The 23,080-nt window shown below is 42.2% G+C and overlaps 1 protein-coding gene across 1 annotated transcript in view; it reads left to right on the forward strand.

Moving 5' to 3' along the window:
* pth1r (parathyroid hormone 1 receptor) overlaps positions 1 to 23,080 on the forward strand; it is a 206,551-nt gene that overhangs the window by 119,722 nt on the left and 63,749 nt on the right. Inside the window, exons 3-4 of the mRNA XM_084328002.1 lie at positions 2,554 to 2,664; positions 3,588 to 3,712. Of these exons, the coding sequence (XP_084184128.1) occupies positions 2,554 to 2,664; positions 3,588 to 3,712 (236 nt within the window). The remainder of the gene's footprint in view (positions 1 to 2,553; positions 2,665 to 3,587; positions 3,713 to 23,080) is intronic.

A 23,080-nucleotide genomic window follows, 5' to 3' on the forward strand; every position in this document is an offset into this window, starting at 1 on the left:
GCAGTGTGAAAATAGCTCAGCATTCAAACGTGTGGTCTTGGTGTAGAATAACATCAGCAATCACCATAAAAGCCTTCATATATCAGTGCGGCAATATTGGTTTTGACATCTGCAGTCCTGAATCAAATGAGTGAAGGGAAAATCAAACCTTATTAAAAACCTCAATTACATCATCAATACCAAAGTCCCCCATACTAATACGTTTATATTTAAATCATGGTTGTGGAATTTACAGGAAATTATATATGTGTGTTGGGTGTTTAATTTAGTTAGTAGGTGGTCCTATGGCAATAAAACCTAAGGCAAAAGCTCAGAGCCATATTACTTTTACTCCCAATATATGTGGTCAGTGCCATTTTGAAAACTAGACAGTGTTCGACTCCCGCCAGAGATCCTACATATTCAGTCCACTGCTCTCTGTCTGCTCTTTAATTATAGCCTTCAAGTGACAGCCCATTTTGAAGGCAAATAAAAAGCATGTCGTCATCGCTTCAGATGTTTCTTTGGAACTTTGATTACAGGAATGAGAAAATAATAGATCTACAGCAAAGACAGCGTAGTTTTAGTTTTATCCCTAACTACTTATTAGTGGTGAAAGTGAGGCAGATGTTTTCAATAATAGAAAATAAATGCCAAGCCAAAAGAGTGGCCTTTGCCAGGAATCTGTGGGTAGCGGGACTTTGCTCTTACTATCGGTGGGCTGTAGTTCACGGTTTAGCCGACAATTAGGGGGCTTTCTGTTCCAAAACAGACATTTTGTGCTTTGAAGCTGGAGTTGTTCATCTTGAGAAAGAAGTATAGCTTAGCTACATCTTTGAATGTCTTCTGTTGTACATTCTCCAAAGTCTAAAATGTTCAGACCGTGGACCTTTCGTGAATTTGAGAAAAATCGGCCACCTTATTGGATGTGGATGACGTGAGGGGGACAGGGACGTATACAATATGTTGAACTATACTGAATGTTCAATGTCAGCTGAAGACTGGTTGCAGGCATTTGTTAGTCAGTTTGATTTGAGCAGCCAATCCGGTAATGTGGAGGCACCGACTTTAACCCGCCCATACCCATGCTGATTGGTCCTTGTGCAAGACTAGAAAGTGGGGATCTTTGATTAAATACCTGCTATCAGAAGAATAGACAGTCCGGAAAAAGTTTAAACTTTACTTTTTAGTACTTAAGTACATTTAAAAGTAGAAACTTTTGACTTTTACTCAAGTGTGTTTTAGCCAGATACTCTGACTTTTACTTGAGTAAGATTTTGAGACGGTACCCATACTTTCACGTAAGTATAATTGCTGTGTACTTTTTACACCCCTGCTCACAGTTTACCATGAACAAATTGCATTCGGCAATGTATGCAGGATGTTGAGAATTCCATGCTGTTTTATCAGGCCGTAATTATATTCGAATGGCTTGTATGAGTAACCACATGTCAAAGACAATGCACTAAGACAAAGCACTGTGTATAACGTAGGCTACAACAGCAGACATCTGGGTCAAAGTGGGTATCAAACAGGAGGGAAGACTGTCAGGTTTTAAACTGTGGATACCAAACAGAGAAGGTAAAGACGACTTTGAACTGTTGAACAGTAATCCAGAACTATTTTATTGCACTGTAAAAAAGTTACTGATTTTATATGTGTATAAATGAATGAACCTAAATATGTAGTTTGACTGATAGATACACAAAATGGGTTTATTTATGTTGATTTCATTTAGTTGTGTTGATGTTTCCATTTTTGCAAAATGGGTATATTCTGTTTGGTTTTACGCAATAAGTCTATCGGTGTGCTGTATGTGTGTAGGGGCAGGTATATATACAAATTTTTCTTCTTCCTGTTCCTTTCGGCCATGGGATTTGGTGGATTATATTAATATGTACTGTTGGACTGTGGTAATTCCATGTATGAATAAATAAATGATGATGATGATATGTCTGCACTTTATGTGCTCATTTCATATTTATTATATTCTACTACTTATTGCACTGCACTATTGCACTATTTTACTCTGGTTATTCTATCTTACTCTTTCTATTATTGTCTATTTTTAAAACTGATTCAAACCATAAACAACGTGGCCTGTTGGGATGTTAGATCATAATGTGAAAAACTGTGATTTTATATGTCTGCACTTTATGTGCTCATTTTATGCCTGTCTTTTTTCTGTTGTGAAGCACTTTGAGCTGCAGTTTCTGTATGAAAGCTGCTATACAAATAAAGTTGTATTATTATTATTATTATTATTATTATTATTATTATTATTATTATTATTATTATTATTATTATTATTATTATTATCTGTGGGTGGTTGGGGTCACAAGTGATATTGCATACAGCAGACTTACCATATAGTTGCAGTGCAGTTGTAACCTGCATCCTATTTAAAGTTCATTCATATAAGCCTACTTTTTAAAGGGTACAGTAGCACATATGAATTAAAAACCTTGCTGACCGGTGTCCTTTTTGACAAAGCATTATATCCTGTTACATACAGAACCTGAGGCAGCTCCAAGTCTCTACCCCTAAATGTCACTGTTGCTTTTGTCTCTGCAGATGGTTTCTGCTTGCCAGAGTGGGATGGCATTGTTTGCTGGCCTGAGGGGCCTCCAGGAAAGCTTGTCTCCACTTCATGTCCTGAGTACATCTATGACTTTAACCATAAAGGTAAGCTTGGCCCTGAATGCAGTTCAGCTAATTTTCAATTCTCATAAGAACACTACGTGTCATGGCATACAGCAGCTGGTGCAATACTGTACACGGTCACCATGACTTTCTTAATTCATTTGTTTCCTAGTTAAAGTAGACAAATCTGTGCTATATAGATCTATTTACAGGGATTCCCCACAAACAAAAAGAAAATAAACCCTAAAAAAAAAAAAAAAGGAAATGACACAACGCGATTTTCCTGAAGGCAATATTGACAAACAATACTGTAAGTTTGTCAACCGATCCTCACAAACCACTAGCTTCTTAAGTTTTAAAAGTACATTTTCCCCATTAGGTAGCATGCTTAGAATGTGCTACGGTAGACGTAGAATAAATCAATGGAGCTAAGGCAAAGCTAGGGGAACATGCCATCTTTGACTTTGTTTGCTGTTCATTCTGGGTGCACTGGCTTCTATAAAGCCAGAACTACAGTAGTAGTCACTGGACATATAAACCTCCACCTTAGTGTTAGTGTCAAGAGTTGGGTAAAGCTGTAGTTTTAAATAGCTCAGTTTGATGTTAATTGACTTGAATAGTTCCATTTGATTTTAATAAACTTAAATAGTTCCATTTGATTTTAAATAGACTTATTAAATAGTTCCATTTGATTTTAAATACACTTAAATAGTTCTGTTTAATTTTAATTGACTTGAATAGTTCCATTTGATTTTAATAGACTTAAATAGTTCCATTTGATTTTAAATAGACTTAAATAGTTCTGTTTGATGTTAATTGACTTGAATAGTTCCATTTGATTTTAAATATACTTAAATAGTTCTGTTTGATTTAAATGTACTTGAATAGTTCCATTTGATTTTAATAGACTTGAATAGTTCCATTTGATTTCTAAATTGACATCAATAGTTCCATTTGATTTTCAGGCCTGGCATACCGCCGCTGTGACAACAATGGGACATGGGATCTTGCGACCACCAACAACAAGACCTGGGCTAATTACAGTGAATGTGCCAAATTCCTCCCCCACTACAGCCAGAACCACGAGAAGGTGAGCAGCATGTCACGTCCACCGTATTGTCCTTGTGTTTCTAAGAAGATCAATGCTGGGTTCATTTTAAACTGTTATTGCATCATTTGCACTACAATTATAGCGTCAGATCAACAAATGCTATGTCAGTGTGTTGGACAGCTGAGATATGCTTTCATTGTCAATCTTGAGATGACCTTAAAGGTCTAATGGGAAATGGGTTGTGTGTAGTCTTGGTATGGATTTGGCATTGGATGTAATTTTTTGTAGGTTGGAAAAGATTACATTGGTACTCTTCATATAAATAAGCCTTGACAAGCTGTTCATAAATATGTACCCTTTGTGTGTGTCACACGAGAACACAAGCTGTCATTTTAGCTTTGATTAATCAATTAGCTGCTCATTCATCAACACTTCCTACCTAATCTACTGCTCAGTTTGTAAAATAATTGTACTTTCGGGTGTGGGGCAGCCAGGCAGGGCAATTAAGTAGGAAATGAATTAAGAATAGATTTAGCCTAGTTCCTTAAAAATTCAACAAACATGTTCCACAGGGCGGCTGGGTGGCGCAGCGGAGATTGCGCTCGTCACCAATGCAAGAGACTCCGGTCTCGAATCCGGGTGTCAGCTTTGCCTCCGGCTTGTGCCAGCCGTCATACTAACTCATTGGCAGAGTTAGAGGGTGGAAGTCGATGGGTGGGGATTTGGACGTTGTGGACAGCGACTCCTACAGGTCAGTTGGGGGATGCCTGCACAGCAGAGACAGGAAGTAGCGGGGGTAGTGTGAGCCACCCATGCGTTACACCTCGCCACTGAGAGTCCGCGCTGGCAGGTAAAAAGATGTGACATGCTGCCTCCTCGTGTACCGGAGGGGACACGTGATGCAAGGCTTCTATGCTCCCTACAACCGACCAGTGGGGGGCATAGTCGAGCAACGTTCAAGACAGGGGAGCGGATAATTGGAAACGCGAAATTGGGATGGGAGAATTATGAAAATAAGGAGAAAAAGTGGATAAAAAAAAAAAACATGTTCCACAGATTCAGGCAAACCATATATAACGTTGAAAGATAGGACCTTTAACTCATTGACCGCCACGCTTAAGTGCGCCAGAGGGCGCTAGAGCGCCACCGCTTTAATCAATGGGAGGAGTGGGAGATTTGCAAGTGCTTAAAATATATCTTAAATTATGGCTATGGGTCTAATACACTCGTCGATTATCAGTGAGTTGCTTGCAGTCAACATGTACAAAACGGATTGTTTTTTCATCTGTACATTTCCGTTTTATACCGTTTTGAATACGAGTATAGTTTTGGTGATTTCTAGTAATTCCAGAGAAAGACGCGATAATAGCCCTTTAGTGGAATACACAAAACACGTTGTAATTTTTTGGCTGATTATAGAATCTTCCTGAAATCAACGCTAGATCAATCATTATTGTCCTTCCTCGTGCATACATGAAATGGCCCTCGTAGCACGGTGATCCCCCCCCCCCCCCCCCCCCCCACCTCCTGCACCCAACGGAAAACAGCCACACATACACACATAGATACAGCGTTGATCAGGTAGAAATACATAACAGATCAACGATCAAATTGATATATAATGTTCTTACCTTATCTGATGTAATGCAAAAGAAATAATCAGATTATATTTGAAGTACTGGGCGCGGAGGTCTGTGCCACGTTCAACAGCATTGCATATGATGGGGGGGGGGGCTGATCGTTGAAATCAGGTTACCTCGCCTGATTATTTAAACCACGCCCGCACGGCTTGGATCGTCCCAGAAAAAAAACTATACCATTCCCAGTGGAGTGCAATACCAGCCGGAAGGTGTAGGGGCGGTATTTGCCCTTTTGCAAGCTCAGACCCATTCCCAACGATAACATCAGGCTGGATGGATGAAAATGAATGGATATCGCTAATAAAAGAAATAACGACCAAAACCCCACTATACTCGTGATTGGAGCTGAATGAGTTAATAAGGCAGTGATTTTTTTATGTTTTCCTATGTTGTGCCACACTTCACCCTCAGGTCCACAGGTCACCCTCATTTTCAATGTCGTCGAGACTTTACAGACATTTCAATGCACACATTTCTACAATATAACAATAATAAATATTAATAACTATCTATATAGTACTTTTCACACATGGACTCAAACTGTGACATAAGACAACCCAGTCAGAGTTTGTACCCAGCTCGTATAAAAAAAACTGTACCTTTAAACGAGCCGTTTGGACTTTATGTGATCACACCAAAAAGCTCATTGCAATGCAGGGTCCTTGACGTGTGTGTGTCTGTGTGTGTGTGTGTGTGTGTGTGTGTGTGTGTGTGTGTGTGTGTGTGTGTGTGTGTGTGTGTGTGTGTGTGTGTGTGTGTGTAGTAAGTGGGTTATGAAATTTCTTGATCTTGAGTCATATTTGATCTGCAACGCCTAGTTTGACAGTTTGATCAGCATTTTGTTTGATCACTCACGCTCAGTTTCGGCGTTGGGGAGCAGGAGCAGCTTGTTTGCATTTAAAGGTACAGGCACAGAAACAGCCCGTTGAGAACAGGACTGAAACAGAGGGGTATAGAGGCTGCTAGAATGCATAATCTGAGTGGTATTTTCATTGGAAAAACTTCAAAGACCTCGGAGACCTATATTAACTTTTTGAAAAGCATTATAATATGATACCTTTAAAACCTACTTGCCCAAGGAGCAAATTCCATTAACTTTGAGATGAGGAAAAGTAAGATCATAGCCTGAGTTCATTCCATTTTTCTACTCCTACTGCATGCACAGAGAAGAAAAAGGTATGTATCTTCTTGTCTAACTCCAGGGTAGATGGCAAATAAGCTAATTTCCCAAAATGTTGGAGTTTTCCTTTAACTTCAAATGTTGGATATTGAGTAACAATTAGTTTGGTCTGGTTTTTCCCACCAAAAATGTTCAATAAGCTACTGAAAATGTCTCGGCAGCATCCCTGCACCTTGAGGCCATATTTTCATGAAGAAATATGAACGCTAGTCAACGGCGAGAGACAAATAATGTTTTGATCCCGTTTGAATCATGCCATGAATCGTAGCCTGATTGTCAGCAAGCTAACGTTACATTATCATGGCTTTCCCCAGGATATTCAAACAAGATGGTGCTGACTAGGGGGTGGCTGTGCTCCGTGTCTGGGAGGCAAAGAGATTTGCAATAAAGAAAGCCATTTGCTGTAATTTCCTGCAACTTAAAAACATAATTTCAATAAAATAGCAAACACAAGGGTATGTTCCAAATAACTTATTTATTTAAGCACAGTGTATGGTTGCACAATAATTTAACGTTGAACACAAAAACACACATACACATGCATGCACACACACACACACACACACACACACACACACACACACACACACACACACACACGCACACACTACACACACGCACGCACACACACACACACACACACACACACACACACACACACACACACACACACACACACACACACACACACACACACACACACAACACAGAGTGGAACAGAGGACAGAGCAATAAGTTATTAGACAATGATGCGTCTGTTTCTAAAGAAGTATTGCAGACTAAGTGCCACATGGTGGCATTGGCACGTTGTCATAGTGATGCTGCACTCTATACCATTGTTTAGGGAAAGCCTTGGTTATAGCATCAAAAACGATCAATAATGGTAGTTAACTTGCAAGTTAATCAACTGTCTTGTCTTCTAAATTGGCAAACGTCTGTATGTGAACTGCATGGCACAACTCAGACAGGATAAATACAAGTATTTGTCTATTTGTCATAAACCTCTCGTGGGCAAGGCCAGATTAAGACTTCAGAGGCCCCTGGGCCAGATTCTTGTGGAGGCCCCCCCACACACACGTGCACGCACGCACAGTGGCGTTTTTATATGTCACTTTAAAAAATATATAGAATACCGTAATTCCTCTAATAGTAACCCCGGCTTGTATTTGTTTCAACTGTAGTGAATACCAGGCTTGTATTAGGAGGAGGCATGTATAAGAGAGAGGCCTATATTTCTAATTTTCAAACAGATCATAATGAATAAATCAACATTTTGTGTCAGTTTGAACCTCTTCTCTGTTGCTAGCGTCAATAATAATAACAACGTTAGCATTCTTGTCCTCTCTGCCCGCGGCGCCTGGCTCAGCCTCTTTAACGTTGCTGCTACTAGTGCTAGCCAGGCTAGCCTTACCTGACGGGGTGAAAAAAGTAGCGATAGTTGGTATGCTTTGCCGAAGTAACGCGCTCTTTCTGTCCCTTTCCTATTTAGACTTTAACTTAGCAGCTCCGCTTTCCCACCGTTTAACTTTTTTATCCATGTTTTTTGAGTGTCACTCACAGTCTCAATTGATCATACAGTACTACTCGAGACGAGTCTTAGCCTACTTGATCAACTTGCAAGTGCAATTCTCGCGATCAGTGGTCACCTGACCTGACCTGACAGTGACCCCTGGACCTGGACGTCAGTGTCACGTAGACTCAACGTCTCTCACCCCTCATTATCAAACAATCAATCATATTTTTATTTGCAATACAAAATTTTTTATAAAAATAGATAGAGAAGAGATGAGATGATACTAGTAGTCACTATAGATGCTGTGAAAGTAAACGCTGGATGAGGATCTGATTTTATATATATATTTTTTTCGTATCTCTTTTATTTTTTTTACTGAATGAATGAATGAATGAATGAATGAATGAATGAATGAATGAATGAATGAATGAATGAATGAAAACTGTATTTAACAGATTGCAGAATGGGTACAATACAGTACGGCTCAATACACACAATTGTTAAGGGGATGCAGAGAAAGATGTTTGTCTTGTTTACATCAGGGTCCCCCATTTTCAATTCATATAGACATTTATGACATACACAACATACATGATATTTATGGCATAGGGACATATAGGTATTTAGTACTAGTAGTAGTGTGGAGGCCCCTAGTCGCGTTATTTCTAAACCTAGCCGCATTTCTGGCAAGACGCTCTCTGATTGGCCGATGCCTGTTTCTACACTGGTTAAGCTTAGGCACTCTTTCGAAGTTGGTTAAGGTTAGAGTTTGTCTTAGAGCGTGACGGGCTGACGGCAAGTTCTTTCGACGGTTAAGCTTAGGCACTCTTTCGAAGTTGGTTAAGGTTAGAGTTTGTCTTAGAGCATGGCGATAGAACGCCAGGTAGTTTGCAGGCTGTTTGACGAGGAAATGGGCAAAGACACAGCTCGTCACGCGATTGGGCAAACATGTCAGTGGCCAATCAGAGAGCGTCATTCAGTGCCAATCATTCAGTGTCACAGTATTACCGTACTTTTCGCACTATAAGCCGCACCTGACTATAAGCCGCAGCAGCTAAATTGAATGATGTGTACATATATAAGCCGCACTGGACTATAAGCCGCACGTGTTTTAATGTTTAATTACCATATGTAATTAGCATTGGGACACAATACTGTCGGACAAATAACAAGAATTAACTCATTTACAAGTTGTATTAAGTTTAGCAAAAAAGGGAACAGATAAATAACATTTCAATGCAGTCAAAAAAGCAATATTTTGATTTTTACATTTTCGGGTTTGGTCACATTGAGTCACATATAAGCCGCACCGTTATATAAGCCGCAGGGTCGAAAAATGGGGGGAAAAGCTGCGGCTTATAGTCCGAAAAGTACGGTACATCGATCTCCAAAAAAAAAAAAAAAAATGTGGCGCCTCTAGTGACGAGGGGCCTCCAAAAATGTTTAAAATAAAAGTTAAAAAAAATAAACAAATATTTGGGGCCTCTAGTGACGAGGGGCCTCCAAAAAAAAAGAAAATAAAAGTAAAAAAAATAATAATAATAATTTGGGGCCTCTAGTGACGAGGGGCCTCCAAAAGGCCTCTAGTGACGAGGGGCCTCCAAAAGGCCTCGAGTGACGAGGGGCCTAAAAACGTTTTTTTTTTTATTTATTTTTTTTGGCCCCTCATCACTCGAGGCCCACAGGCCGGCCCTGCTCGTGGGGGACATTATTTCCAGCTGCTCTCGTCTCTGGTCTTTGCTGCATCTATAGGAAAATGTTTGGACTATTAATAGATCTCTCTTAGCGTTGTCTGTGTTCAGTTTTCTTTCAATAGGCAGGTAAACTCGGTGGTGAAGGGGTGTTTTTTCCAGCTCCGGTCCATAGCCAGGATCAAGGCCATTCTCTTCCCCTCAGACCTTGAAAGAGTAATTCACGCCTTCATATCCTCACGCTTAGACTACTGTAACTCACTGTACCTGGCGCTTAATAAATCATCCATAGCCTGCCTACAACTACCCCAAAACGCTAGACTGCTCATAGGTACCCAGAAGAGAGCTCACATCACCCCTGTACTTGCCTCCCTCCACTGGCTCCCGGTGCGCTATACTATGGTTCCCAAAGTTTTCAGGCCGCGACCCCTGAAATAACGGTGTCAGAGGGGTGATATATAAAAAAATATGTATGTATGGTTGAAACATGCAAATGTTCAAATGTACATGCACCAATAAGCATTGGAGGCTTTTAACCAGGGCTGGACTGGGAAAATCATTCAGGAAATATAGCCCCAGTCAGGCCACTTTTTAAGCAGGGGGTCCCCCACCAGGTTTTTTTTGTTACAAAGACTTAATTTCCTGCATTCTGGTGCAGGAATTTTAGAATTTGTACCCTTTAAATGCCAGTGTTTGTGATGTCATCACAAATTATTGTTAAAAAAAACAGGCTAGCATATGTGAATGATTAGCAACAACACTGATTTTGATGGATCTTTTGTTTTTTTTGTAATATCAGATTGAAAAAAATACTCACACTCTTACCATAAGGGACATTATCCTCTTCAAAAACACCATACAAATATTATATGTTGAAATAATTTAAAACTTTTCCTTTCATAAATATATATATATATATTTTTTATAGTCTAGCAGGCTAACGTTATTTCCAGCGACAACAGTTACATTGTTGCTTGAAATGTCTGAGTTTCTACGTTAACGTATGGTTCTGTTTTTACTTATCAAATCAAATCAAATCAAATTTATTTGTAAGGCCCGACAACACACGTTAATTTCAAGTTTCAAGTTTCTTTAATAGTTGTCATACAGAAGTACAGAATACTTTCATACAAAATGCTTCTTACTGTTACGCTCCAGAGACTGTGCTAGACAAGATAGTATCAAATAACATAGTATAGCATGTAATTTAGAAGTAGAAAATGAGGTCACAGTGTTCAGTATAGACATATGTACAATGTTCGATGCAGAATAGACGTAACTGAGTTACCATATAATATACAATACTATGCAGTGTACTAATGTACAGTACTATATAGTGCAAAGCAGAAATGGGATGAGGTACAATTTAGGTACAATTTACAGTAAGGTGTACGAGTTGTAGTGCAATCCTTCATCAATAAATATAAAGTGTGTGGAGTGGGTGCTGCAGTGTGTTTGTTTAAAGTGAGTGTGTGCGTGTGGATGTGTGTGCTATGTGCGTTTGATGGTTGTTGTTGTGTAGTGTTCATTGTTCGTTTAGCAGCCTGATGGCCTGGGGATAGAAGCTTCTTCTGAGTCTTTCTGTGCTCGCCTTGAGACTCCGGTATCGCTTGCCTGACCGCAGCAGTTCAAAGAGGCAGTTGTTCGGGTGACTGGAGTCTTTGATGATTCTCTTAGCCTTGCCCCTGCAACGCTTGTTGTAAATGTTCTGGAGGGTGGGGAGCCCCCCTCCAATTGTGCGTTCGGCTGAACGTGTCACTCTTTGTAGTCTGCTTCGGTCTTGTGCAGTGCTATTCCCAAACCAGGAGGTGATGTTGCCAGTCAGGATGCTCTCTATTGTACATGAGTAGAAGTTCTTAAGGATGTCCCCAATAAACATAAACATCACAATAAATCAAGAACAAAACAAAAACACAGTCAAATTTCTTATTTATAAATGCAACACTCCCAGACATACCCCACGTGAAGGTAAGGAAAAACTCACTAAAACCTAGCAATAGGAAAAAATGCACCACAGGCAATGTGGAGGAGAGAAACCTTAGAGGGCCATTCAAGGGGGGATCTCCCTTCTTAGATGTCGGTGATAGTAGGCTAGTGTTGCAATAAAACAGGCGAACAGTTGGTAAGCATGCACTCATATGTGTAATGAACCACAGATAAGTGCATGCGATAGCAACTGAACATTTTGAAAGATAAAAAATAGAGCTGATGGCGGATCTATTTGAGGCAAAAGGGCGTCGCAGAGAGGGTCGCATCCTCCCGGTCATCATCACGGGACGTCCAACACTCCAATCATCACTCCGAGACAGCCACTCACAGCGAATGTGAGATAATCCAGCAAGCAAGCTAGCTGGCTGCTGTCATTGCTAACAGCTAATGCTAGCGGACCAGGCTAGCAACATGACAACATGGAAAACGCGTGTGTGTGACTGTGTGTGACTGTGTGCCAGTGGTGGGGGAAAATATCTATACGTAGTAGCATCGCGATACTTTGCGTGGCGATACTGTATCGATACAGGGACGCCAAGTATCGATATTTAATTATGAATTTATTTATAAAAAAAAATCTACAAATATATTATTATTATTATGAACAGACTGAACCTTATTCTATTAGATAAAACATGTTGACAAAGTTTTACTTTGCAGTTGAAAAAAGGTAATAAATCGCAATATTAATATCGCAATACTCAGCATATCGCAATATATTTAGTATCGCCATACTATCGTATCGTGACTCAAGTATCGTGATAGTATCGTATCGTGAGGCCTCTGGTGATTCCCACCCCTACTGTGTGCGCGTGTGTGTGTGTTTGTTGGCTGCATTGAAGCTGACAAGGTTTAGTAGTCAGGTTTTAATAGACTTTGCTACTTGATATGTAGATAAATGTGCAGTTGCAAAAGGTATTGCCGGTTTGCGCAGTTGCACGCATGTCTTAACTCATTGACTGCCATGCTGTTTTCCCATCTTTACTCCCTGGCGCCAACATTATTGACCATTTTCACAATGTTTGCGGACCCATCGTATATTCTATATTATAGCTACAGATGCAGCTCTTAGGACTCTGAGCTCTGCACTGCTACTGCGGTAATCATGCACCATTAACCTGGCAGTGCTGTTAACGAGGTGTTAAAGATACTGCGCCATTGCAGTGGAGGTTAGATTTTTAAGAGCTGGATCTGTATGGAGACAATAGTAGCATTAGCAATAGCTCATTTGACAGGCACTATTTATAGTCCAAAACAGTTAATTTCTACATACCTTTGTTTGTGCACTATACATCGCTCTGTTTCACAATAATCCAGGCTGGTTTTCTAGATTGTGAGATAAGTGTGTTTTGTCCAGCGTATGCGCAAATCTTGCGGCTGCTCGCCTGAAACCTATATTATTGCCAGGTCAAAGGTAAACAGATGACCTTGTTTCTTCACAAAGCCAGGGGGGGGGGGGTCGTTTTCCGACGCTGCGATCATACAAACGCATGTTTTAGGATGGGGGTTCGGTAAAATAGACGTAAAATGGACGTTACCTTTGTTTTAGAAGGTACTCCTGTCATGGTCAGGGATCATGCTCGAACAATATGAACAGTGCTTTTCTGCCACCCTCTGGTGGCCAAACGCAGCAGCTCCAGATATTGGACTTTATTCTGGATGTTATTAATGGTGCTGTGTTTTATCTGTTCATGTTGTGTGATGTGTAGCTTGTGTTTTAAAAGGTTTATCTTTACATGTTTCCTTAAAAGGTTTATCCTTACATATATTCCTGAATGGTTTAACCTTTTCATATGTTTTTATACGTGTTAATACGTACTTTACTTGTGTTTCCTTTAGGGCTGCAACGATTAGTCGACATAATCGACGATGTCGATTATAAAAAATCGTTGACGAGGAATTGTTGCGTCAATTAGTCGCTTAAAAAAATATTATTATTATTGTTATTATTATTATTTATTTTTTTGCACTACCTATCTTTGTGAAAGTGGCTTCTCAGCTCTGGTCCAGCTTAACATAACAGACCGACAGAAAGTTTGGGGGAACTAATGGGATAACTGGGGATGTTGTTTGGTCCTGACAAGAGTCTCAAAGTCTGGGGTGATGGTAGACAAAGCAACTCTGAGGTCATGCTCAATGTCCAATCTGTTCCTCTGCTCTGTCTTCAGCTGGACCAGAGCTGAGAAACCACTTTCACAAAGATAGGTAGTGCAAAAAAAATAAAAATTATAAAAGAAATATATAATTATTATTTTTTTAATATAATTTTTTTCGATTAGTCGACTAATCGAAAAAATAATCAACAGATTAGTCGACTACCAAAATATTCATTAGTTGCATCCCTAGTTTCCTTTAAGGCTCATTCCCTTTACACATATTTTTAACAATGATGTGAGTTATTTTACTAAATACCTTGTGTCACCTGTCTTGGCCATGCCTGGCCTATACCAGCTGGCACTCATTAGTAATTATTATTCACGGGCACTATTTAGACCTGCCCGTTCCTCTCATTCATTGTCGCACCATTGCCTTGTATTGTATTGTAGTTGTGTTCGGTCACGTATTCACCTCTTGTCACTTATATTCCCTGTGAGTCAGTTCCTATTTAGTCCTTAGCATTGCTGAGTATTCTTTTCGGGTTTTGCAGTTTGCTTTTGTTTGTAACAGTTCACGTGTATCCTGTTTGCAACTGCTAGTAAAAGCCTGTTCACTTCATCCCGTCGTCTCAGCTTCTTCTCGCTCTGCTCGTGTTACCTGCATTTGGGATCTACTCTCCTATCCCTGACCGAAACCCTCACAACTCCACTCTCGCTTCGAGTCCAAGTGTCTTGAATCAGAACAGGATCAATACATATACCGTTAGGTGGCCCTCATCTGTTGTCTTCTTCATATATACTATAGTCTGCTCGGGCCAGACTATAGACGGAGCCGAATAGGTTTCCTCATCGGCCGGTTTGTCCAACATAGTCCAACATAGTCTGGTGGAAACGCACCATATCGTCCATAATCATCATCCATATAATCCATTTAGTCTTTTTCATAATATCCAATAGTTCGCTCTAGGCGATCGCCATTGTCGAACGTGTCCAGCTCACTGCTGCTCGCAACCTACTAGTAGAGTCCCTAGTTCAGGGCTCCAGACAAACTTTTCTCACCACCGTCCCAGAACCGTCCCGAAATACAATTTTAACCGTCCAAAAAGTGAATGTAACCATCCCAAAAATCAAATGTCGTTTCTTTACTTTGGTTGTCGTCTATAGTTGTTATTGCCATAAGAAACACCATTCAGAGAAGGGGAGAATAATTTGATTTAGTCAAAAGGCTCCCAGGTGGAAAGATTTCACAAGAATAATTATGATTAAAAATAAATATATATATATATATATATATATATATATATATATATATATATATATATATAAAAAAGTGTTTAACAAGGTGCTAGTATAGGGATATTTGGTCACGGTGCTGTTATAGTCAACCAATTGGAGCCATGTTGATTATTCCTTCCATAGGAAAATATATTTAAATGTATTTGTATTTTATTTTATTTTGTTTTAGTTTTTTTTGTTATTACAAATGTGTGTGTTTATGGTTGAAAATGTTAGAGATAAATAAAGATCAAATCAAATCTAACTGAATAAGTTATCCCTCTTCTAACAAGAAAAAGTGACCCCGCCCCCCACATCGCCAGCGTATTCGAACAAAGGCCCCTCAGCCGAGCGGGCCCTGTCCCCCCAATAGTACACCGCCTGGCACACTGACCCTGCAGAACAGGCAGTCAGCATGGCCGTAAGCACACAAAAAAGGTTAACCAACGGAAGCAGGCAGCGCACCGGGGAAAAACCAGGCAACAGGCTGTTAACCCTAGCCTGGAGACTGCGGACGAGACAGGCGCCAGAGGGGACAGCTGAACACAGCCGCACCGGCGGAAGGGGCGTAAGCTGGCGTTGTTGCATGACCAAGCCTCCATTTAAAAAGCCCCCACCCAGAGGGGTTGAGGCAGAGAAGGCTGACACGATTGGCAGACGTCATGAACGTGCAGGGGCACCCTCAACCGGTGAACCCGGGAGTTGACACTGCTCCAACACACCAGGGAATCAACCACCTTGGTGTTACCCAATGCGGTGGTTGTCCCTATAACCCCTCAAGAAAAAAACTCCAAAACACACCTGCGGGTATACACCGGCTATACCGCAGTACAAGTGTTTCAGTTTTCAAAGAAAGGGTTAACCCAGGCCTACGGGTCGACGAAACATGACTTCGGACCGGGCCCGGCGATACGGGAAGCACAGGGTCACCAGAGGAGGTCAAATACCACCCCAACAGGCCCCTCTTCGCCATGCGTGAGAGAGGAGCGAAAAAGAATGGAGAACCTGCCCCAAGCACACCGTACTTGGTATTCCCAGGCGGTCTCCCAACCAAGTACTAACCAGGACCAACCTGTGTAGCGGCCGAGATCTGACGAGATCGAGCGTGTACAGGTTGGCATGGCCGTAAGCCATTACGACAGTGCTGAGTAAAAAATTTACCCAACCAGGGTCTCCATAGCGCTTAACCCTGTGACACCCGGACCGACCTGGCATTTTTCCCCCTGAAAAAAGCACAAGTCCCTCAGGGTACCAGAACAGCAGATCTGCATCCCCGGCGGACAACGGGTTCAACTGATCCGGACCAGCGTGACCAGAACCAGTCCTGTGCCCTAACCACGCCGACATGCCTACTCCAGGAGAAGGGGCAGATATGCGTGTTGATCTTAAACATGAAAAGAAGGCGCCACCCAGACGTTCGGGCGAACCGCGCCCGGTGGCCCACCCCCAGGGCGTGAGACCCCTCTACATATGTTCAGATCCATTCCGTCATCATCCCCCAGATATGAACGAGAATCCGTCGATAACCAAACCAGGTCGTCGGATTTGGTCGTCGGAAGAGGAAAAACCTCCATCCCAGTTGCTTTATAAAAACGGCGTTTTAACCTCAAGCAACCAAGGCGTGCCAGTCAGTCGCCTGTTTACAGAACACCCCAAGCTAGCACCATACGTGCGTCGGGACACACCCACATCAATGAACAGGCTATTTAGACCTGTCATTGAATCCCCAAGGCGCCCAGGGGAACGACAAGAGGGGTGTGATACTTCCTAACTCCAACTCTTTTTAGTAGAAAAGAAGGACGCACCAACAGTATGTATCCCAGTCTACACAGCCGGGGGTAAAATGTTTTCACATTTTTACATCCCACCACCCTCCCATAGGAAGGAGACGGGAATCCCCAGAGAGACTTCCCACGCGAGCTGTACAGATTGAAAAGAATATATTGCACCTTGAGCCATGTAAAAAATTGGTTTTAGGGCTCTCCGGGGATGAGGCACTGAACCCATACACACTCAATAATCGAATTGAATCGAATACATACACAATAGAGTAGGACTCCTTCTAGAGGGTCCACTCACCTTGACAATCTGAGGAGGAGGCACTGTACTCTGAAGGAGGCTCCCTCCTCACGGAAGGAGTCCCAACTCACAGAAGGCCAGAATAGGAGCTTGGTGAGGAGGAGCCCTGACCACCCCCCGAAACAGATCCATCACATGGACCTGAACAGCACACGGAAGTCCTACCAACAGAGACGCGCAGGGTGACGTACTCAATGCGGGGGAATTTCTGCGGTGCACACGCCCAATATTCCAGGCCGTGGGACCAGGAAACTCCCCCCCCCTCACCCTGTAACGTGCCGAACCGCAACGTGACAGGAACCTTGAAGGACAGGTGGGTTTACCCCTGACCAACAGAAAAAAGGGGGAGGAAAGGTTACCAGTTCACCCCTTTACGACCCCACACCCATGATACGATGTAATGACAAAAACAGAGTATGACACAGTCATAGTCAGCTCTATGAAGCGTCTGACAGCTTCACACAGCGCATGAGCTAACCTGCTATCTGATTTTTACTAAGGAAAAAACACAGAATAGAGAGGGCTCTCCAAGAGCCCCGGTACCAAACTTACACATGTGCTTCTGTGGCCAGTCCAACCCAGTTGTAGGTCACATGACACACACAACCCATCATCACCTACAAAAAATGGCAAAAACACTCTACAGAGGAACGCCGTTTTTCATAATGAGAGAATACATAATTCTCGATTAGTATCGGCCACAGGCCTTGCTAAGCACACACAAAAGCGACCAAACAATCTTTTCTTTTAGGAAAATAAAGTTCCTCCAGCAGTTTTAGCACAACCTCAGCAATCAAGCTAAGGGTTACATCGTATCCCTACCACACAGTGACACAATGTAGTGCAACAACATGTCTGAAAGGAGGATGAAGAAGTCCCCAGGGAACCGGGGGGAAACACAATCCTCCTACTTTACCCTTAATACGGCCAGTTAAAACAGGAAAACCTGTTAATATGTGAACACACTGTTCATTGTCATTACAGGCTGAGAAAAGAATCATTCTTTACTCATTTGTCACTAAGCATAGCTTTATAGGTTAGTTAACCCCCTTAGTTGTGAGTACACGGTACATATAAACACAACAAACCAGATCATTTTCACATCTGTAACAACAACCCGATTTGCATGGAGAAGCTAAATACCAGTGACAAGACAATTCACACATAACTCGCGTCGTATCCTAAATGTAGTGCAGCAACACTCGTTTTGGAAAACACCGTTATTTACAAAACATTTAGAAGGGAAAGCCAGAAGAAGTGTACAAGGTCTGGCCAAACCTTGCCTACCCAGAGCGTAGATCAAGCGAAGTGCAGTCTCAAGGCACCGTAGTAAACACAGCCGTACTGTGTTGTCGATCTGGGCAGCGTCGCCGCTCCATCCCGTCGCTACGGTCCCCCTTGTTGACGCAGTCCTTGCCGTCCTGGCCCAGGGCAGGTTCGACGAACATCCTCTGTCAAAGATGACGTCGTAGTCAAGAGTGTTTAAAACATGTTATAATCAAAGCACGTTCAACAGAGTAGCATTAAGCTAACGGCCGCTCTAACCGTCGGTCGCTACCGCCCCTGCCCGCGAGACGCCGAGCGAACGGCGCACGCGACCAGAGGGGAGACTTCGAATCCCCCCGCCTCTCCCCGTGAGGGAGAGGGGAGTTGGGAACCGCGGCGGCGCGCGAGGGGCCGGAGCCACCCCGCGCTGGGCCTCGGCCGATAGCAGCAAGCTAACGTTTCCTAGCCTAGTGATCACAGCAGGCTAGCGCCGCAGCTAACAGCTGACTGGCTAACAGTAGGCCACCACTAGCACGTAAGCTAAGCAGCTATCACCTGAACTTGTACACAATGATATAACACTCAGACAGGCCGCCGTTCTGAAACCCTCCTCACTTTTTAAGAGAAAAGAGAAACAAGATGTTAACACAGTTTTACAACAGTGATTTTACCAACACCCGACGGAGCCAGCACAATACACAAATGGCCTGTAGCTGACTTGAACACAGATCTTCCGCTACCGAACATCTATGCCCATATTTCCTCGTGAGGAATACTCTCATTTGGATATGAAAGATGGGGCTCACGGTGACAGAGAAAACATCCACTCGTCCAGAAAACACAGGGATCACCAGTGTTAATGGTCGTGGCCCACTAGTTAAACTATAATGGGCTTCAGACCAAGGTCTTCTGTCGCCTAAGAGGCTGAACAAAGGACCCTAGTCTGGGGCCGGTTTTCATAAACATTGTCAACTAGCCCCCATAGCACTAACAGACAAGTGGAGCTTGCCAGCAAAACATAACTCACCAAACCTGGAACCCACCGCTCCTCACAACAGCGGCGCGTCCTACAGCCCAGCTGTGTCTTTACCGCAACCAGCACACAGCAAGGACTGCAGTTGGAAAAGCATGTAGCGGCGCGAACTCCCAATACGAAAACCGGTGGAGGATTTTTAGAATGATCATCATCTTCCAGACACTCCAGTACGAAGACAATATCGCCGTATTTTCTCGAAAATAGTGAGAGAGAAAATAAAGATATGATGTCAACGTATCCTTGTTTTCCAACTCTTCTCCTACCATCACATCACTTCAAGTGGGGATCTACCGAGGCACTTCCTTGTGGTGAAAGCGAGAAAGGAGGCGAGTGGGTGGCCCCACCCCTGCTTATATGGGTAAGCTGATAGGGGTGTGGTCAGACAAATATTGGGATTAAAGGTACATTGTGGTCTTTATTCAGTGCGCGTGCACGTGTGCGAGGACAGTGCAGAGAGTGACGCCGAGCGAGAGCCATACGATACAGAACAATCTGTATAGTCAAAGTCATGTCTCTAAGAGGAGTTAACTGTAGAAAAAACACATTTTTGAGTGGAGGGGATCTTTAACATCTGGCCAAAAAAGTTAATATTATTGCTGAGGCCACTGTAAAGAGAAAGTAGAATATATCAATTGGGTGTCGTTCATTGTTTTTCAATAGTATTGGTTTTCAATACTGCTGCATTTTCATAAAACAATATGCAACATTGACCATTTACTGCATGTGAACCCCCCACTTTATGAACCACTGGCTCAACCGCATGCATTCTTCTTCCCCCACTGTTAAATGTGGGTCTGCGTCTCCTGGAGGATGTGGCCAGACATGGGCATAACCTCATCTAGGGGCCCTTCAGTCTCTCCCTCACTTCAAATATTTATGTTGATGGACTCCCAGGAACCATTGCAGCAGTTAATGATAAATGCATACGCACAAATGAAACCCCCTTCACGGCACAATTACCGTACCGCGCACCGCCACCACCGCCGCAACTTCAGAGACCCCGCGTTTGGCGCAGGGTCCCGACACTAAATGATAACAGCAGTGCGGAGCGTCTGGTTACATCACCCCGGGACCGACTGCTGTGTGGATCCAGAGGAGCATGGTTAGCGTCTCTCCTCGGTATGTCGTTCCTCTGGCTCCCCGCTCCCCACAGTTAATCTCCGCGCTGGGAGCCTGGGGAGCCCCACCCAGCTCTTTCTCTTTTTTTTCTTCTTTTTTTTGGTCAGCTCCATCACTCAAGTCCAACGCTGTTTTTTTTTTTATTAGAAACCTCTGCTTACTGGAGACACCTCCTCTGGGAACCAGGTGGCAGCGCGTTGTCAAAAGCAATGATTGTTCCTGAGGCCGGCCAAAGTCTTTTGGAGGCGGGAAATAAATAAATAAAAAGAAATGCCAACCAAATGTTGACCTCTGGGTGCTTTCGGCTCTGTTTTTGTTCCGCTTTTTCATGTGTCAATGCAGCTTCCAACTGGGGGTGATTTGTCGGTGTAACTTTATCCCCAGAGTCTGTGGAAAAGCATAAACAATGCAGGCACATTGTGGACACAAGCCCATGGTATCTGGAACACATAATATCATTTGAATAGCCACTAGCGTGTTGCATGCTCTTCATAAAGAAGTGTTCATCAAACCACTTAATCTAAGGTAGCCTACTGTAGCAGAGTCAGCTAAATGTAGCTGTTTGAACACTAATTATGACTTTATCCGTTAGAAGAACACGTCTGTTGCGATGGCAGAGAAGACGATCGATAAGAAACTTTTATACTGCTTCTGTAAGCATCACGTAATCTACTCGTTCTGTTTATGTATTCTACTTATTCTGTGGAGAGTCAAAACAACTAAAAACATAATTTGATAGCAATGCTATTTGTAGATTTGGTTTATGGGAATTTAAAGCTATTGTAATGTTGCTCTCACTATTGGTTGGTTCTAAAGTTTGACGCCCACTAAGTCAGCCGGAAGAATACCTGGTATATTGTATCCTGTAGATTGATTTGGTTAGATAAAGCTTGTTCAATCTTATACTATTCAGTTGAAAGAGAAGACACAAGGAAGTGCTGTTGTAAATTGTAATTTAAAATGTCTCTCCCCCCCTTCAGTTTTGTAGTCACTACAATCATGAGAATGTGTCAAATAATCATCTAGAAATATAATTTATTCACATAATAACAATAATTGTGTTAGACTGATATGGTGATACTGTGTTCCATTCATTTCATATAATATTTGTTTTTACTTTAGGTATTTGTGTTAACTCATTCACTGCCAGCTATTAGCCTCATCCTGTAGTAGCTATACCGCCACCGCTGTAAATGATGGGAGTCGCTCACCTTATTTGCAGGGCTATAACTATTTAAATATTATAGCTATGGATGCAATACTATGGCCCATTTGACATTGAGTATCTATCGTTCAAGATGTGAAAAAGGAATATTTTTTCCCATCCATACATTCCCGTTTTATATCGTGGTGAATATAAGTATGGTTTTAGAGCGGTTTAGGGTAATTCCGGGGAGGCTAGTAATAGGCTGCGACGCATATTATACTTAATCCATTGTCATTTCGTCCCTATACACGCTACAATAAAAAATTCAAATGCATGGTGTGGCTGGGTAGCGCAGTGGAGAATGCACTCACCTACCACTGGATCTAATCCAGCTGTCAGCGGTACCTCCGGCTTGGTCAGTCGTCCCTACTAACACAATTGGCAGTGTTAGCGGGGTGGGAAGCCGGCGGGGTATGTGTCCTGGTCGTTGTAAACTGCGGTTCCTACTGGTCGGTCGGGGCGCCTGTTCAGCAGGGAGGGGATCGGGGGGAAATAGCGTGAACCTCCGCACGCGTTACATTCCCCCATTGAGAATCCTCGCTGTCATGTGAAAAGAAGCGGCTGGCTGACTCCACATGTAATAATAACTTTTACTTTATTTGTATAGCACTTTTCATACAGAAGTTGCAGTTCAAAGTGCTTCACAACAGTAAAGAATACAGGCATAAGCGAGCATAAAAAAGATAGAGAGGTAGCAAGGTAAGGTAAATCACAGTGTTTCACATTAGGATCTAGCATCCCAATAGGTTATCTGTTTACAGTTTCATTCAGTAATACAAATAAAAAAAATAGTTTAAAATGATTCGGTTTAAAAATTATAAAATAGAACGGACATACAACAGGGTATTTAACATACAACAGAGCAGTGCATCAGTAAGAAGTAAAAAGTGTGATAAAATAGTTCAATTTTAAATTACAACAGAGCAGTGCTCTTAAAATTACACTGCATCATTATAGTGATATTCCACAATTATTACATTTGATAGTAATAATGGCACATAGTCATAGAACCGACACATGAATTTGATAGGAATTGTCATTTAAATGCCTGAGCAAATAAATAGGTTTTAAGCTGTCTTTTGAAGATGTCTAGTGAGTTGACTTCCCTGATGTTTTGGGGTAGTTTGTTCCATAGTTTTGGGGCATAGTTGATAAAGGCTGCATTACCGATCCTCTTTTGACTGTTTCTGGGAGCCTCCAGTGTTCTTGCTGGCCTGTAATTTATTAGTGTTGGCGATGTAGCTAGGTCCCTGTCCATTTAGAGCTTTGTATGTATCGGAGGAGGCATGTGGTAGTTCTACACCCTCCCTAGGCCG

This window comes from Notolepis coatsorum, assembly GCF_963971535.1.
Source record: "Notolepis coatsorum genome assembly, chromosome: 13".
Lineage (NCBI taxonomy): Eukaryota > Metazoa > Chordata > Actinopteri > Aulopiformes > Paralepididae > Notolepis > Notolepis coatsorum.